The sequence below is a fragment of the Thamnophis elegans genome, chromosome 5 (genome assembly GCF_009769535.1).
Source record: "Thamnophis elegans isolate rThaEle1 chromosome 5, rThaEle1.pri, whole genome shotgun sequence".
Lineage (NCBI taxonomy): Eukaryota > Metazoa > Chordata > Lepidosauria > Squamata > Colubridae > Thamnophis > Thamnophis elegans.
Genome location: NC_045545.1, coordinates 47,858,263 through 47,877,597, shown reverse-complemented (window position 1 = coordinate 47,877,597; position 19,335 = coordinate 47,858,263). Strand labels below are relative to the sequence as shown.

General features: G+C 43.0%; 2 protein-coding genes across 3 annotated transcripts in view; both read left to right on the top strand.

Annotated features, from left to right (window-relative positions):
• The first annotated feature begins 1,732 nt into the window (after positions 1-1,732).
• LOC116509581 (ras-related protein Rab-44-like) lies at positions 1,733-7,327 on the top strand. Its single transcript, XM_032218789.1, has 5 exons — positions 1,733-2,459; positions 4,062-4,176; positions 5,063-5,164; positions 5,755-5,831; positions 6,389-7,327. Exons 1-5 carry the CDS (start codon positions 2,356-2,358, stop codon positions 6,474-6,476), a joined length of 486 nt encoding a protein of 161 aa, XP_032074680.1. The 5' UTR covers positions 1,733-2,355; the 3' UTR covers positions 6,477-7,327.
• Positions 7,328-17,479: 10,152 nt separating this feature from the next.
• Positions 17,480-19,335, top strand: part of C5H6orf89 (chromosome 5 C6orf89 homolog) — a 33,924-nt gene continuing 32,068 nt past the window's right edge. The window contains exon 1 of one of the 2 annotated variants that reach the window (XM_032217592.1): positions 17,480-17,586. In XM_032217592.1, the coding sequence (XP_032073483.1) occupies positions 17,539-17,586 (48 nt within the window). In that variant the 5' untranslated portion in view covers positions 17,480-17,538. Of the gene's footprint in view, positions 17,657-19,335 lie in introns of both variants that reach the window. The other variant, XM_032217594.1, reaches the window with a different exon arrangement.

The window sequence follows — 19,335 nt, the reverse complement described above, 5'->3', positions numbered from 1 at the left end:
ATCAAGAAATAGATAATTTTGGTTTTCAACAAGAGCCCTTGGATCATATTAAATATTGTGAAAATTCTCAACAAACTATAATGCTTCTGTCTCCAACAAAAGGATGCTCAACAAACAAAAACGTACATAATGGAATTTCTGAAGTGGCTATATCAGAAGCAGGAGGTTGCTTTAGAGAAGTTCCAGTTCGTGTACAAGTCAGAGATCTGGAGATGAAGAGAGCTAATTTTTCTAAAATCAGAAAGGAAGTCAAAACTACAGAGCCTACACTGAGAGAAAGCTTTGCTTCCATGATTAAACCTTTTGTTTATCCAAACTTGGCAATACAGGTCAGTGACTACAAAGAAAATCCAATGAAAGTGAGATTCTACTTTTAGAAGGGGAAACCCAACCTGAACGTAAGAAGAAAGTTTTAAAACACAACGATACCATTCAGGTGCCACAGTTATCCACTGAAGAAGGTGTGGCAAGCCAGTCTGCAAAAATGAAAATTCTAGATAGAAAAGTATCTCAGAATCAACATCCTCTACTGAAAAATGTGCCATCAGAGTATTTTCTGCCCAAGGTGGTTCTACCCAAGTTACCTGCAGGGCATAATCCAAGCAGTCAGTTACAGAATACGGTTGGACCAGGAACGCACACAGAACTTGCTGAAATACTAAAGATGAACTCATCAGAAGGCAGAAGGGAAAGATGGATTGGTCCATCTGAATGTAAGAAGAATCAAGAGGCCAGTGCAGAATTTAATGAAGAAACCAGTGTTAGAACAGAAGTTTGCGATTTCCAAATGAATAAAGAAACTTCTAAAGACACGGCCATTCTGTATTCTCATCCAGATCACTTTTATAATGTACTATTTGTAGGAGACTCTAATGTTGGCAAAACTTCCTTTTTAAACAAGTTGCAGAATGATTCTTTTGAAGCAAAAGTGACTGCAACTATAGGTATGAATTGTGCTTAAAAATCATGTGAAAATGTGTAGGTTTTTCCTTTCAAAAAGTCTGGGTTTGGTTTTTTTGTTTCTTTGATTTTACTTTGATTTAGGCCTCTTTTAACAGAACTATCAAATTTGGGTTACAGAAAATCCAGTTGACCAATAAATGACAGCAAGTGTCATTTTATGTAATTTTGCATTAATACACAGCAATAATAAAGTGTTTTTTATTGTTATTCAAATATAAACCAAGAGGATGCAAAATTTTTTTAGGTGGAACTATTCTATAACAAAGTAGGATTTTTTTTTAAAAAAAGAAAACATAAACATTTTAGCTATATGGAGTTAAACATCTCCTTCACTATCTTGAAGGAAAAGAGATTTCTTGGGATTAAAAAAAAATGGACTCATGTTGTGCGTACAAAGAAGTAACTTTCTGAATTAGAAGCCCTTGGTTTGTACTGAATACCATCTACTAGTAATGCTGATTCTTCTTCCATCTGACCATGGCCAACTCGCCTTGGCCAATTTGTCATGGCCAACTTGCTGCACCCAACTCGCCGTGTCTGACTCACCGCAAGACAACTTGACATAGTCAACTTGCTGAGGGACAAGTGTTTCACCAATATCGAAGAACAGTGGAATATCATTAGCGAAATGATGCCAAAGAAGGACAAATGAATGTTGAATGACAAAAATTAAAATAATTTTTAAAAATAATTTTAAATAATTAAATTGAATTGTTGCATTGTCCTGCAGCAAGTTGTCCTGTGGTGAGTTGTTTCACAGAGAGTTGGCCATGGTAAGTTGACTGTGGCAAGTTAGGCGTGGCGAGTTGGCTGTGACGAGTTGTCCTATTGCGCTTCCTATTGTCAGGGTCCCTTTTGGAGATAATTAGCTTTTTGTATACTAGAAGTATCTTCACCAATGTGTCTCCTTTAAGTGTGCTATATAAATAATGCACCAATAAAGTGAATTCTTTTTGTCCTGGCACTTTTGTTACTTAAGTAGGACTTCTGATAAATAATGGAAAACATTATTTTTTTCTTCTGTATATCTAATGTTGTTCCTTCCTTGTGTTATAATACGACAGAACAACCATGCTTTAAGTACACACTGTACACACTTTAAAAGGAAAACATAAGCAGGATGTGTATTTTCTTTATCTCATTTCTCCTAGGACGATTTTGCATAAGCTTCCATTTCTTATCTTTTTAATAGTATAGTTAACATGAAAGAGTTATTCTCTGCCTACAACTAGCAATGCTAGGTAAAAACCTTGTTTTTATGAATACCTGCAAAATGATTGATCTTCAATATTCTTCTCCTATCTGTAAAATTCCTGCTTGCATTCCTCGGGGTTTTTGTTTGGTTTTATTTTATTTGAGCCAGCTTGAGGCTTGATCTGAATTCTATTGTAAATGATTGCATTGTATTCTGTAGGAATGGACTATCGGATCAAAAACCTGATTTTGGATAGCAAATGCTTTGCTTTACGTCTGTGGGACACAGCTGGGCAAGAAAGGTAGTATGGAGGCTGCAAAAATAAGGACAAAAATTTCAGGAAACTGACTTTGGACTATGCTCAAGACCTGTGTCATTAATGTGGATGGATAATGTTTGTTCCCAGAACTGTTGCATGGCTTTATAACTGCAAATTCTGTTATTGAAGGGAAACTCCCATCAGCAGATCATTCATGCAACCATCCACATCATTTCAGCCATTCAGTGCAATTGCTTAATCAGTGTAAGAAGCCAGATTGTAGCATCTCTGACAAAAGGCTGTCTAACCTTTATACGAACATATCATAAAAACGTATTTGTTTCTCCAGGTAATTACTTCCAATGTTGAACTGTCATTACCTTTTGAAGGTTTTTCCAACACTGTATCCCATGAGTCTTTTTATAATTTAAAGTCATTATGCTATGTCTTTCTTTGTGGGATAGAGGCTCAAGTGGTTGAAAAGTGCAGTCATAACTCCCTTATCTCAAGGATAAATGTACCACTCCTCAATTCCTTTTTACAGGTAGTCCTTGGATTAAGGACTGCTTGTTTAACAACGGTGCCAATGGCCTTGTATAAAGTGACTAACAGCACATCCTCAAAGTTACAACCATTGTACCACCCTTGTGGCCCACATGATTTCAGTTTGGGTGCTTGGCAACTGGCCTGTATTTACAACATTTGTCTTGTGGTCACTTGATTGTGATTTGTGAATGTCTCAGTAGTTTCTGATAAGCAAAATCACAGTTCACTTAATGACTGGGTGATTGACTTAACAACCACATTGGTTTACTTAATAACCAAAGTAAAGATGGTTACAAAATTGGATCTGGTAATGTGATGATTTGCTTAACAACCAAAATCTCTATTGTCATAAGTTCAGGACTACCTGTATATTTAGTTTCAGGCCCTTGGTCATTCTTGTACTCTTATTCTGCCTTTTAAGAATCTTTGTTAAAGTGGGCTCTCTAGAATAGTGCTACTCACAGTACTTATGAGGCCCTGACCAATGTAGCAGAATACTTACATTCTATGATTCAAAAATTATCTATCCATCCATCCTAAAATAGTTTCTGGTATAGTTTATGAAATTTGTACCTTTGTGTACTTTAAAAAATATTGTATATCATAATCATAGTATGTGCATATACGCATACAGTATTCCTAACAAGAAAACTCCTTTTTTACCACCCTGTAATCCCTTAATTTGGAATGGACTTGGGGTGACTGGATGGAGCCAACCATTTACTTGATGGATGCCCTTCCTGATGCCATGCAGAGTTCACAGCAGATATTCTTTCTTTGGTCCCTAAGAGAGAAATATCTCCCTTTACCTAGGATTGAAGCCTCAATCTTCCAAATGGGAGGCAAGCATCTTTACCACTAGGCCACCATGTTGCTCTATTCCTAACAACAATATTAAATATATTAAACAACATATAAACTCTAAAGACCTTTCCCTTCTATTTAAAATACCTTTCAATCGCTAAAGTAAATTAGGTTTCAAGAAATTGAAAAGAAAATGTGTGATAAATTTTAAGATTTTTTAAATCATGCACATGAATCAATATCTACAGTATGCACACACATATTTGTGAAAAAATAATGCATGTTTCCTGACAGATATCACAGTATCACCAAGCAGTTTTTCCGAAAGGCTGATGGAGTTGTTTTGATGTATGACATCACCTCAGAATACAGTTTTACAGATGTGCAGTACTGGTTGAACTGTGTCCAGGTAAACAATAAACAGCTATGTTCCACTGTTGTTTAATCTCAGTTTTTTAAATTTTGATCTTGATGATTCTTAGAAATTTGAAATAATTTAGGTAGAAAAATACTGCTTGGTGTATGGTTACATAGTCTGCTTCTGACAGCATTTATTGCTTTGATAAATACATTAAGAATTACAGCTCAATCTCTGTGATGTTACTCTAATGCGGTTTAGAGATTTAACTAAAAGTATATGGCACTGAGCAGCTGCTGCATAGATATAATATTGTATCAAAATCTTTTAAAAGTATGCAGTATATATTGGAAATTGTGTTATTAAAATAGTCATGGAGCAGAACTTTGAAATTTGTGCATCTCAAAAGTGCTTTTTGAAAAGGCAATTGGGTTTTGTTTTTTCCTTGAGGAAAATGTTTTGCTTCTCATGCAAGAAACTTGTTCAGTTCTGACTTAATTTGAATGATTCAGTCAGAACTGAAGAAGTTTCTTGGATGAGAAGCAGAACATCTTCCTCAAGAAATAGACAAATCCAGTTTCCTTTTCAAAAAGCACCTTTGAGACAACCATGACTTGGAGGTCTGAGAATCTCCACAGAAATGGTCTGTGTGACATGGTCTATGACTTGTGTGGTTGTGAAACAAATCATTAACAATTATGCAATAAACCATTGTCAAAACAACAATTTGCAAACTAGCCATTGTTCCATATGTTGTAAAAAATTAGGTAATTAAAAGTACATTTTACATATTTTATATCTCTGAGTAAATGAGCATACTGTTTTTTTTAATGGTTAAGAAACTTAATCCCAATAGATTTCCTTTTATTATTGCAGAAAGTTTAACAAAGCATTTTGATTTCATTTAATATCTGAAGAATTCTGTGCTTCCTCATAGGAAGGAGCTGGAGGTGAAGTTGTCATCCTTCTGCTTGGTAACAAAACGGACTGTAGTGTGGAAAGGAGGGTATCTGTAGAGAATGGAACATACTTGGCCAAGGTACTCTCCTCTGTTTTTCTCTGATCATTTTAATTACTTTTCCATTGATGGTAAAAATAATCTGATGCTATCTGGAAACATTTGCCATTAATATAATTAATTTAAATACTAATTTAATAACTTATTAATAAAATGTTTAATTATTTGTTTGATGAAAAGTTAAATTAATTATAACAAACATGTTCAAATTCTCAGCATGGCCCTAACTCTTTTAATTTCATTTGTCCAAGACTTACTCTTTGCAGGAGAAATAGAAGAAAATGAGTAGTATAAGCCTATGTTGATGGTACACTAAAACAGGTTACAAAAGGAGGATAGGGATTTGTACCTTTATTTCATTGACATTGGCAGGTGGGTTCATTTCAATCAAATTACTTGCCAATGACAAAACCTCTTTTTTTAATCCAGCTTCTCTACTTCACTTCATCCAAAACAAGAATAGAAACATTTGACAATGTCCATTGTGATATATTGCATCTTCCAGATAAAATAGCAAGACTAAAAGTTGAATTCAGTTTTGGGGTAAAATCTGTCAGTTAAAAAAAAAGCATTGTTCCTTGTCATCCATTGTCTCTTACATTTTGTGCCAGGTGTGTGGACTTCCATTTTATGAATGCAGTGCTGCTTCAGGTTACAATGTCACAGAATCCATAGTACAATTAGTCAGGTGAGTAATTAGTGCCCGATCTAAAATTCCTTCAAAAACCTACAGCAACAGAGATCTTCCTAAGCAGTGAATGAATTAGTGAAATTGTCAAGGGCAAAAAATCAGGAAATAATGAATGAATAAAAGTTTATTGTGTGTTAACACTCTCTACAAGAATCTGAACTACTAATGCTCAAAACAAATTGGTGGTAGATAAGAGTCAACGGAATTCAATGTGGGCTGGACTTTGATCTCTTGTGGGCACAAAGGAACTCAAGGCTGATGATATGCTTGACCCCTCCATCGGGCTCAATTTGGTCATCTCCTACTGAAACTTTATTGAATATTCATTGGGGAATACAATGATGTCAGTTATACCCATGGTGTCAAGATTGACTAAAGCTAGGCTATTTTTATTGAAGGGAAGAATGTGTGTGAACTTCAATACTGTATACTTTTTGCTTTCACTGTGTGAAAGAGACCTGTTACTTCAAATAGTCTCAGAAATAGAAATATTGGAAAATCTTCAGTAGTATGCAAAACAGTATACAGACTATTTGTTTCTGTATTTATAATAGGTTGATGAAAACTCAGGAAGACCAATTAAAAAAGAAGGCTCTAGACTTGCCAGTGCAACTTGAAAATAAGAGAAGTTGTTGTTTATAAAGTGGAAAAGACTAATAACCATTGATCCTTGTGTCCACTGCCTGATTATCTATATTGTTTGCCCTCTTCAATCTGGACTGAATCCAACTTGTATAGTTTAAGATGTTTTGCCACTCAGATGAAAATTGAGGATGGTCATCACTTTACAGATTTCAGACTTTGAGTTACTCTGGATCCCCAACCTATTCTTCCACTACAGATTCTCAAACTGTTCTCCATTGGAAATTTGCCAAACAATTATGAAACCAACTCTGTTTCTCCTGCATTTAACCATCTAATTCAATAGATCTGGCTTAGGATTTGGGATTTCTATAATAATGCTACAGGTCACTTACATTGCTCATTAAAATATATTTGTTAAAGAGACTATTATCTGTGTTCTGCTGTAGGAATTGACATGTTCATTAAAGAAACTGTATTGAAAACAGTGCCAGTGCTGGGGTGGGGGAAATGTTTATTTCATATGAGTTATGCAAATGTTTTGGATTGTGTAACAAGAACAACAACAATTATTGGTTTTTGAAAAAATAATGGAAGAAGTATTGCACTTTGAGATTGGATAAGGGAACCACCTATAATTCTTCACATAGCCACAATATTTCACATTTTTTTTTGCTGTGTTGTATCCCACCCATCTCCATTTATATTTATCTGTTTCTGTTCACCTGGAGCAGTGATGGTGAACCTCTTCGGCACTGAGTGCTGAAAAGGGAGCACTTCACGTGCACTCGTCTGGGACACGACCAGGAAGAGGAGCTGTCCAGGGGGCATTCTCATGCTGGAAAATTAACTTCCAGTTTCCAGCATGCATATACGCACCGGCCAGCAAGTCTTCTGGTTACTGGCACACATGAGCATGTAACGATCAGCTGGCTGGCGCACACTCTCATGCCAGGAAATGGAAGACCAGCTCTTCCACTTTCCGGCACTGCTGCATGCACAAAGCCAGCTGATTGTCGTGTGCGGATGTGTACCAGAAACCTGGAAGAGGAATGGGCGCTACCGCACGTGCCCGGCAACATGGCTCCGCATGCCACTCTAGGCAGGTGTGCTATAGGTTCACCATCACGAACCTAGAGAAAATCCCAAAGTGCCTCCTGAAATTACTCTATGCTATCTAATAGAAAGGCTGGCCTCATATGCATCTTACAGAACTGTAGTTGTCGCAAGGAGTTCTGGAAATGTTGACTACCTGAATCTGATGCAGCAGTTAGCTTTTAATGGTTGTGGCAAGATAGTCCAGATCACTGTCTCACCTGCAACTCCAGTTCTCCAGGCTTCTAGAGCAATATTCATCCCTTGCTCAGTTCAGCATATGGCAGTGTATTTTCAAGCTTGGTAGCTTGAAGATGAATGGACTTCAACTCCCAGAATTTTCAGCCAGCATGCTGGGAATTGAAGTCAACCCATCTTAAAGTTGTCAAGTTTGAGAAATACCAGCATGTGTTGTCTTTAACTAAGCTCTCCCCCCTCTCTTTCTCTCAGTGGTGGATTGCCAATTTTTTTTACTACTGGTTCAGGCGCAGAAGCGTCCAGGCCAGTGGGCAGAGCCTCCCACTACCGCTACTACCAGTTTGCCTGATCCGGGCTGAACTGGGAGTAACCCCCCTCTGCTTTCTCTCTGTAATACAGTTTCCTCTGCTTATTAATACAATTTGGTGGGTCTTTTGTGGTGTCCAACTGATGGTAAAGAAGATTTTAATTTGTGGAAAGTTATCTCTGTTGCTTATTATTCTGTTCTGCATATCATATCATATCCTGAGTATTTTTCTGTTTATGACACCCTTGTGTTGACAAATATTGGCATAAAAATGATAAAGAATGCAGGTATTGCATTGCCATTAATGAATGTATAGTATTTCTTTTATACTGTACCAGTTTCATTTTTAAGTATATGATATCTTTGTACAGCTGCAGTTCATTGAAATAAAGTACTCTATTCCTAATACACAGTTCAGTTTCTTCTGTCCATAGAATTTTAATGATATGCAGAGGGAGAAAAGAGGGGAGGGGAGAAACATGCAGATTTATTCTACTCTTGCCATTGTGTTTTAATTTGTTTTAATTTGTTTTAATTTGTTCCCTGCCATTGATGTCCTTAGGATGTGGCCAGAACAGTTAACACTGTGGCCATGAATGGTGGATTCAAAGCTTTCAGTGATGGGTTGCTAATATTTTTACTACTGGTTCGGGCGCGCTCCTGTGTGCGACGCTCCTATGCATGCGCAGAAGCTTCTGTGCATGCACAAAAGCGTCCGAGAGGGTGGATGGAGCCTCCCGCCACTGCTACTACTGCTTCGCCCAATCCAGGCCAAACCGGCAGCAACCCTCCTCTGGTATCTTTGCTATAAAACTTTGGGGGCAGAAGAGATATCAGAAGTACGTGTAGTCCTTGATTTAGGACCACAATTGAGCCCAACATTTCTGTTGCTATGTGAAACAGTTGTTAAGTGAATCCTGCCTTTTTATAACCTTTCTTGCCACATTTGTTAAGTGAAACATTGCAATTGTTAAGATAGTAACATGGTTGTTAATGAATCTGTCTTCTCTATTGACTTTGCTTGTCAAAAGGTCACAAAAGGAGATCCCATGATTCCGTGATACTATAACTGTCATACATGTGAACCAGTTGTCAAGTGTCCAAATTTTGATCACGTGACCATAGGGATGCTAGAAGAGTCGTAAATGTGAAAAGCAGTCATAGGTCATTTTTTTCTGTGACATAATTCCTTGGAGTCACTTAATGAATTGTAAGTTGAGAACTACCTGTAGACCTGTTTGGTTATCAGCTTTTTGAGTGTCCCTTAAAGTCCAGATTTATTTTGACATTTAATTACAACATTCTGTTTTGTTTGTTGTAACCTTTTCATTCAAAGATATAAGCCATGTGAGACCTGTGGAATTGGACTGGCTGTCATGCCTTTTCTTTTTGGACTTCAGACCTGCCACACTTTCTATGTGGGAAAATGGGAGGGGGAATTATATGGAGTTGGGTGATATGTAGCCATAACAACATTATTCTTAGAAAGCCAAGGTCATCTTTGTCTCTGCACCTCCCTGGATCTGGATGGGAAGAATCTGTCTTCGTGGCAGTGGAAGATTGGACCATGTGATGAACTTGTGGGTGTTGGGGCAGGATCTTGAACTTTCAGCTGGGTGAGGAAAACTGGAAGCTTTCAGATTTGGATTTTCCCAGATGTGCCAACATGGCTCTTTTAATAAATTGCAACTTCTAGGAACTTCTAGCCTTGGAGTGTTATTTGTTTAAGGATGCTATTTGGAACCCTGACACTGGCATATAAACCCAAGTAAATAAGGGAACAATGAATGAATGGTTCCTCACCCAAAAAGTCCCTTGCTCTCATTATGACCCACTTATTTTGGACAAGACTTGATCTGTTGACCTCAAGATGGCTACAAATCTTTGTGGAAGGCATTGCTAAAAGGCAATTTAAGGGCTGTTAGCTGTTGCATGGGTAGCTGTGGGGAAACCTCAAGGCACAGACAGGATGATGATATTGCCAAGTCTCCAGTTTCCAGAGAAAAAGGGATTTTAAATTAAATTGTTTAGATAATAGTCAATAGACATAACTGAATAGAATTCTGTTTACTGAGACACAAGCAGAACATTAAACTGTTGTTTTAATTTTTAGTGAATCATCCATTCGCTTATTTCTTTGTGTGTTTTCTCCATTATCTGTTAATATTCCTGAATGCGTGAAAGAAGGATTTCAAGAAAACTGCCAGTTGTGTACAAAAGTACTTTTCTTATTTCAGATGTCAAATTGCTACAACAGAAACAAGTTTTTTATGACCAACCTTGTTTGAAATGTCTCCACTAGATGGCAGCAACACAACTTAAAATTCATCCTTTGTGTTGAGCTTGGGCCAATTTGAATTTCTTCCAGAATTTAAATATTTACAGTAATTTGAAAATCAACAGTAAAATGAGATCCTAATAAAAACAACTCTTTTAAAAGGAAATTGGATCAAAAACAAGAAAAATGTATACTGATAATGAATTGTCCTACAAATGAGTGAAATGACAGTGACAAAACTCAGATAAGTATGATAATTGGAACAATAAATTGTATCTCATATGTTGCATTTTGAATTTTATTTCAAGTGAAACTACCGCCAAAAGTTAAAGTTGCATGCAACCCAGCAAAAAAAAAAAAAAAACCCACAAGAAAAAATACTGAGTAGCAGCTCTCTAAATATTGCATTGCTGATTTATAAACATATTAAATATTACATATTTTAATATCTCTATGTTGTAAATTTCCTTCAGAAGATCAAGGCAGCATACGCAACATTCCCTCATTTTTTTTTTATAACTAGTGTGGAAAGTTATCACCCAGCCCTCTCCCAGAAAAATGAAATATCCTAGGAAATATTGAAAAGGCAGAATATTATATTTCCCTGGATGTGAAAAGGAGAAATGTTTTAAAGAGAAACTTCCTACAGCTTCCTGCCTCCCCATCCCTTTTGTCAATGGGCCATTAAGAAGGCCAAGCTAGTCTCTTTACATAATAAATAGTTCTCCACTTCAGCTCCAGGGGAATGGGATTAAGGCATGATAATATTGGCACTTTACCCAACTGACCTCATGGCATCTGAGAACTCAAACAAACCTGGATTCAAAACGCAGCCTAGAGAGTTGCCCCTGTATGGTCCCATGGGGAGTCTGACAACCAATCAGAATACAGCTCAAGATCAAAGGCCAGAGAGGACATAAAACCAGGGACTCAGCATCTCAGCCCTTCCCTTCTCTTCTCCACCAACATTGAAGCATGTGATCACCTTTTCTGTTCATGACTCAAGCCATGTGGTCCTGTCCACCATTAAAACTATCTTTCCAAGCAGCCTCCATATCTCCAGTGTCTTTTTCCCCACTTGGAGCCGAACCCAGAAGGACATTTCTTTCAACACTAGGATAGTGGCTGACTCAAAGTGGCCTATCGAGTTTCTGTAGCTAAGGATAAACTTAGGTTGTTGATTTTAAGAACGAGGCGCTGAGGTAAACGGAACAGCTTTATTTAACGTAGAACAGGCAACAGAGAACCCAGAACACGAATGAAAAGAAGCCCGCCTGACAGCTATTTATATTTGACAGCTGTCAGGCGGGTAGCCAATTGGCAGCTGGCATTTTTCCCACCGGCCAGCAGGCACGCCAGAGCCAATCAGGAGCCTGAGGCTCTGGCCACGCCTGCTGGCTGCGTTGGGAGGACACAACACCCCTTCCCTCCAGACAGAGCATGCGTAGTCTTTTAAGTAGGTTGGTCTTCTGTGCATGCACTGCGAATGCCTAGGGATGGGAGTGTCTGTCGTCGATGGAGGAGGAGGTCTGCTGCTGTGACGCACCAGACTGGAAGGCCCGGCCCCTGGACCAGTGGAAAAGTTTGAAGGTTAGTGTCCTTCGCTGGCAGCAGTGGGTGGTGCACGGCGGCGCGGAGCGGGGAAAACGGCTGGAGATGGTTGAGCCATGGGTGGTCGTGGCTGAGCAGGTCGGGTGGCCGATGGGTAAGCAAGCCCCGGCTGCGGTGTTTGTGTAGACGATGTGGCCGGTTGTGGCGGCCCCGTGATTGTCCGGAGGCGTAGCTGGTTCAGATGGTGCCGCCATAGTCGTCCATCATCAAGCTGGACCCTATAAGAGCAGGGTCCAGTTAGCTCTAGAATGACCCCTGGTAGCCACTTTGGGTCTCCGGCATAGTTCTGCGCAAAGACCCCCTCACCCACCAGAAAAGACATAGGTGGAGCGGGAAGGGGGCCCGTGGTGGGGGCGAAAGAGGGGTGCAATCGGTCAAGGGTGGTCCTTAGGCGCTGACCCATTAGAATCTCCGCAGGGCTTTTGCCGATGGCCTGGCAGGGAGTGGAGGGCTGCGCTAGGAGGTAGGTTCGGAGGTGGGCTGGCCATGCCAGGTGTGAGAGCCGGGCAAGGCCCTCCTTGGCCGAACGCATGGCGCGCTCAGCCATGCCATTGCCAGCCGGGTGATAGGGGGCAACAGGGGCGTGCTGGATGCCCAGGGAAGCTAGGTAGGAGAGAAAGGTGGCAGAGGAAAATTGAGGATCATTATCAGAGACGATGACGTCAGGGATGCTGTAGGTAGTAAAAAGGGACTGAAGAATTTGGATGGTGGTGCCAGTCATGGTGGACGTCATAGGAAAGATGTCCACCCATTTGGACAGGGCGTTCACTACGAGGAGGAAAGTGTGGCCGTCTAGAGGGCCGAAGAAGTTGCGGTGGAGGCAACTCCACGGGGAGGTGGGGGTCTCCCAGGGATGGGTAGGGGCGGAGGCTGGAGCAGGGCGAACGGCTTGACAGGGAGGACACCGCTGGACCTAGGCAGCGATGTCAGCATCCATGGAGGGCCACCAGGCATAGCTGCGACCGAGAGCCTTCATTCGCACTATGCCCGGGTGGCCCTCATGGAGGCGGTGGAGGACCTGCTGGTGGAGGGCAGCAGGAACTACGACCCTGGAACCCCAGAGCAAGCAGTCCTGCAGGATGGACAGTTCGTCCCGACGGCGAAAGAACGGGAGGAACTCGGCCGAGCGAGTCTCCTCCGTCCAGCCCCGACGAACTGCATCCAGGACTCTCTGGAGGAGGGGGTCAGAGTGGGAGGCCTGTGATATGTCAGAGGCAGAGAGGGGACATGCGAGGTTGTCGGTCAAGGCGGCAACTGAGACCACGGGTGCCGGGTTCAAGACAGGGATGGGCAGCGGGCAGCGGCTGAGGGCGTCGGTGTGGCCCATGTGTCTGCCTGGGCGGTAAAGGAGGGAATAGGAGTAGGAAGCAAGGAACTCTGACCAGCGACCCATGCGGGGAGAGAGGATAGGGGGGGGTGGGACGGTCATCAAAAAGGATGCCCAAGAGGGGCTTGTGGTCGGTTTGTGAAGTGAAGGTGCGACCATACAGGTAGGGGTGAAAACGTTTTACCCCCGCCACAGCTGCGAGGGCCTCCTTGTCCAACTGGCTGTAATTTTGCTCAGCTTTGGACAAGGTGTGGGAGTAAAAGGCGATCGGGGCGTCAGAACCATCGGGATAGGCGTGGCTCAGGACGGCCCCGACACCGAAGGGGGAGGCATCACAGGCAAGGATGAGTGGGAGGTGCTCGTCATATTGGACGAGCACGGGGGCAGAAGTTAAAAGGGATTTGACAGCCGTGAGCGCATGCGCCTCACGGTCTATCCAAACCCAAGGGGTGAAGGCATCGAGGAGGCGGTGGAGAGGCTCTGCAACGGATGCCTTGTGAGGGATGAAGGAGGCATAGAAGTTGAGGAGCCCAGGAATGCCTGAAGCTCCACCTTGGAGGAGGTAGTGGGGGCGGAGGTAATGGCCTCAATCTTGGAAGGGGTGGGGTGGATTCCTGTGGAATCCACGAGAAACCCCAGGAACTCGACAGATGGCAAGCCCAGCTGGCACTTAGATCGTTTCAAGTGCAAGCCGGCATCTCGGAAATGAGAAAGAACCGCCCTAGGGGTCCTGACGAGTCCTGATTGGTCTGGAGAGGCAATTAGGACATCGTCAAAATAGGGCACTACACCCGGGATGCCATGGAGCACCCGCTCCATGAGCCCCTGAAAGATGCCGGGAGCCATGCTGACCCCAAATTGCAAGCGGCGGCATTTGAAAGCCCCCCGGTGGGTCACAATAGTTTGGGCTGTGGCGGAGGCCTCGTCAACCGGCAACTGTTGGTACGCTTGGGCCAGGTCCAATTTTGCAAAAATCTTGCCCTGGCCCAAGGAGTGCAGAACCTGCTGCACAACTGGCACAGGATAGGGATGCGCCTGCAGAGCCTTGTTGAGGGTTGCCTTATAGTCCGCGCAGATCCTCAGGGACCCGTCGGACTTCAAAGGCAACACTATGGGGGTCTCCCAAGGGGCGTGATCAACGGGTTCCAGGATGCCCTGGGAGATCAGTTTATCGATCTCTGCGTCCACACGAGCCCACAGGGCAAAAGGAACCCACCGAGCCTTCAGGCGGATGGGCGCCACCATAGGATCCAAATTAAGGGAGATGGGGTTACCTTTGTAGCAACCCAGGGCATCAGAGAAGACGTCATTGAACTCTGACAGGAGGGAATCAAGGGAAGAGGCTAGGTGGAGAGAATTGATGCCGGCAATGCTAAGGCCAAAAGCCCTGAACCAATCTAGCCCCAGGAGGGAAGCCAGGGGGCTTTGAACGACAACAAGGGGCAAGGAACCCTGGAACCTCCCAAACCAGACAGGGAAATTCCCGCAACCCAGGATGGGGATAGGGTTGCCCTGGTAGTCCCGCAGGGGCTGACTAGGCGTGATGTCCGGAAGCAATGCTCGCAAAGTATCCCAGGACATAATCGTGCGGGTCGAGTCCATGTCCGGTTTCATCTGGTAGGGGCGGCCGGCGAGTAAGACGCGAAGGTGCATCTTATCCCGGCTGCCATAGGAGGAGGCAGTGGAGTCGGGCAGCCAGTTGGGCACAGGAGCCTCAGGATCAGAGACCGCATAGCACCCAAGGCGGGTGGCAGAAGGTCTGGGAGGCTGACATCTGAAGGCAGCATGAGAAGCAGAGGAAGCAGACGGCGGGGGCCTTGGGTTGCAAGCGTCCCCTGGAGCAGAGCGGCAAACGGCTGCGATGTGGCCCTTCTTACCGCACTTGCGGCAGAGAGCCATTCTGAAACAGCAGGAAGCCCTGGAATGGCGGCTGCCACAGTTGAGGCACACACCGCCATCCCGAGAGGGCAGAGACCAGAGGCGGTCAACGGAGGAAGCAGCGTCGGCATAGGGGTTGTTGACCATCATTTGGCAATGGACAGCAGAGTGAGGCAGCGCTGTCATTGCCGCCGGACGGAATCGCCGGACATCAGGGGTGGACTGGCCAGCCATCTCATACGCATGGGCTTCATCCACCGTGATTTTCATGGACAGTTCACCGGGGGACAAAATGCGGCGATGTAAATTAATGTCAAGCAGCCCGTAAATGAATTGCTCCAAGAGGGAATCTTCAAGGTCAGCGAACTCGCAATTTATGGCGGCAGCCCTCAGCTCAGCCACGTACTGGCTGAACATTTGTCCCTCATGTTGAATGCAGCGCCTGAAGAACTGCCGGCGCGAATACTTAGTTGGCGTCGGCTCATAGTGGATCTTGAGTCTAGCCATGAGGAGGTCGAGAGGCATTGTGTGCACCTGGGTCGGTGCGGAAAGAGCCCTGGCGGTGGCAAACATTTCTGGGTCGCAGTAATGTAGGAAGGTGCCCCGTCGTCTCCCCTCAGGGAGATTGGAGAGGTCATGAGCCTGGAGGAAAATCTCGAACCTCTAGAGAAATGCGTCCCAGGATTCAGCCTCTGGCCGAAAAGCAGTGAAAACCGAAGAAGGAGCCAAGGCTGGGATGATAATGGGGTCCGTGTCGCTCATCTTCGTCACCAGTTTTAAGAACGAGGCGCTGAGGTAAATGGAACAGCTTTATTTAACGTAGAACAGGCAACAGAGAACTCAGAACACGAACGAAAAGAAGCCCGCCTGACAGCTATTTATATTTGACAGCTGTCAGGCGGGTAGCCATTGGTGGTTGGCATTTTTCCCACCGGCCGGCAGGCGGGCCAGAGCTAATCAGGAGCCTGAGACTCTGGCCACGCCTGCTGGCTGCGTCGGAAGGACGCAACAGTTGAACATTCAATTGTTATCCACTTTAATCCGTGTGCCGTACTGATTTGCTATTCTAGGCTGCTAAGGCTTTAAATGGAAGGTTACAATGAAAAAATTCAAGATCCCCAAACTATAAAGAAAGCAAATGAAAGATCAAGACTTCAAAGAAAGTGGCTAAACGTATTGTATTGTATTGTATTTGGTTTATTTGTATGCCGCCCTTCTCCAGGAGGGACTCAGGGCGGCGAACGACTCAAAGGGGAAAGGGAACATAAACAACAGTACACATAATTAAAATACACGAAAATCACACAGCCATACCAAATGGAAATTTATTATCAATGAAGCAGTGTACAGAATTAGAATTTAGGATAAAGCAGCTGGTGGCATTGTCATATTGTCTATTAGTTTATTTGATTTTTTTAAAAAATGTGCTGGGGAGTGTTAAAATTATTTGTAGAGGGTTCCAAAGCATGGGAAGAACATTGTGCATTTTTATATTTTATTTAATCCTATATGGTAGAAGAGGGAAGGATTTGGGATTGATCAAAAGCTTTTCATTTCTAAAAGCAGCTAGAAGCTACCTCTGACTCATTATTTTGGTTGCTTCCAAAATGTTGAGAGAGCAAAGCCATTTATTTAATTTGTCACTCATACAAGATAACAGGAATAAGAATAAACACAAATAAGAACACAGGAAATGGGTACAAATAAATGATAAATATTTTTTGTCATCCGTTTTGCACTCATGATCTTAAATGAACATGGCTTTCTTAGCTTTTCTCTGTGCATTGGGATGCAGTGAAGTTCTGGATATTTTTTAGTTTTGTCACTCATCTGAAAAAGCATTTACTTCTTGAAGTTACTTTGCCTTTGTTTCTTCCACTTGCCTTCCATCCTATCAGCCTCGTTGGGTACTAGCAACTTACGCTCAGTTAAGCGGGTGGACACCGATACAAATTGTGTGCACAGGACGCACCGACTTAATAGTTTGCCTAAACCTCATTTTCTGGAGACAGGAAGCTACAATGCCGTTTGTGGTTCAGTGCATGGGGGGCAGAAAATAGCTGCCAGCTTAAAGGCTCATTATTGCAAGGATGGGTAGAATAGACTAGAATAACAGAATTGGAAGGGACCTTGGAGGTCTTCTAGTCTAAGCCCCTGCTTGGCAGGAAACCCTGCCTAAGTATCTCGGGTATCTCGAGAGTGCTGTATGTACGACTGATTAAAATGTAAAAAGACTTTTCCTTTGCCAGTTAGGAAAGGAAAAGTCTTTTTTACTTTTTAATCAGTCGCGCTTTGAGGACAGGGAAGAAACGGTGAGCTACTGCGGCGAATGTGCCGCTGCGAATTCGAAGCCACGCTCATCCCGACTCCGGAAGCAGGAAGCCCGGAGTGCCGCGGCTGCACTCGCTCGGAGGGGCCTCTCGGGTCCATGTTGAATCCAGGCGACACGACACGACCCGCCCGGGCGGTTCATGGGGTGAGGAGGCGTTTGCGCTGTCGACGAGCGGAAGAGACACCGCCAGGCTTGGACTGAGGGTGTCGCTGGGGTGGGGAGTGATACTTGCAGATTGCGTCTCTTGGGAGGGGGGGGGGGAGATCCTGCTGGAGGGAATAGGTGGGAGGTCCGCGCCGAGGGGGGGGCGAGAATCAAGTCGCCGGACCAGCGCGAGGCCAGGAGGGTGGCGGTGGGCGTGTTTGAAAGGGCAAGTCGAGTGGCTTTTGGGGGACTCCTGGCTGTTTGCCTTGTGGCCAAATGAATGATAGGGTAGCCTGCAAGCCCCGCATACGCGTTTACTGGGAATGAGCCCCATTTGAGGTTATAGGGGTTGACTTCCCAGCAGACACGCTTCAAGATTGCTCTTTGTTACGATAGAAAGCAAAAGGGGGCCAGGTGGGATGGAGAAACACAAGCCCTTTTTTATCATTGACTGGTAGGGTGACTGTGTAAGTTCTCAGAAAGGATGGCCGTAAATTCATGTGAGAGGCTTCTGACATGGTGTATTCCATGCTAGAAATTCGAAACGTGCTTTGAAAGATGAGGATGATTTTGTTTTTGAACAGTGTCATGCAATTGGAGAAAGTCCCAAACCATTAGGTAGCTAGTGGAAATTATGCAGTTGAATTTTACAAGGCTTTCCCTTTTATGTGATGTTTCTTAGCACTAGCATGGATGGATTGACAGACAGGTGCATAGATATTTTTAAAAAAATTAAGTACTTTAATATGTACCAAAATTAAATTCTTGATCCTGATGTTAACTTATTTAAGTTAGTGCATTCAGATAGTACAGTACGACTGTATGTTCCAGGACTCCAGCAAAGAACATTATGGTTCTTTTATCTTTTAATTTTTAACCTATTTGGTTCTAATATACTCTAGACTGTGTTTGATAAAAAGCTATGCCGGGCATGGGATCTGGGAAGTCGGAAGGGGGGTAGGGAGGGGGGTTTACAGGGGGGAGGGGGGGGAGGGGGGAAACATAGTTTCAAATTCTAAAACAATAAGAACGCACTTGTATACTGTTGCTCCTTTTTCTTTTTTTTCTTTTCCTTTTCTTTTCCTTTTTTTTCTTCTCTTTTCTTTCAATTTTAGTATAAAATACAAATCGAATAGATTAATGAATAGTAGAAATACACCGAAGTGAGGAGTAGAGGGAAAGAAGAGGGAGGAGTAGAGAGGGAGTGAGAGGGGAATGTAAGGAGGGTGAGATGGAGGGAAGGGGAGAAAGGAATGTTTGAGGGGGAGGGGAAGTAGAAGAGGGGAATGCTGGAGGGGAGAAATGAAAGTTGGAGGGGGAGAAGAAAGGGTGTATGGAGGGTTGAAGTGTTATGTTGGTTTTCTATGGAATATAAGATGAGTTGTGTTTATTGTTTTCTTAATTGCACAGTATATAAGTGATTGTATAAAATGAAAATGAAAACGAAATAAAACAGTCTTTATGAAGAAAAAAAAAGAACATTATGGTAACATGGATTTATTGTAATCTATGGATTATACCTCAGTATAATTCTGCTCTATAAAGTTTTGCATTACTGTTGGACCTTTTGACAGTGGCTTGTAATATATGAAATAACACTGAATAGCTTGTTGACATTTTGAACTTATTTAACACAATCAAAAACTCTTATGAGCATCAATAGCAGCTGACATTAAAAAAAAATCTGGCAGTGAGAACCCTTTTGCCTAATTTTGACAAGGGGTCAGTGTAGTCCAGCAGTGTGTGTAT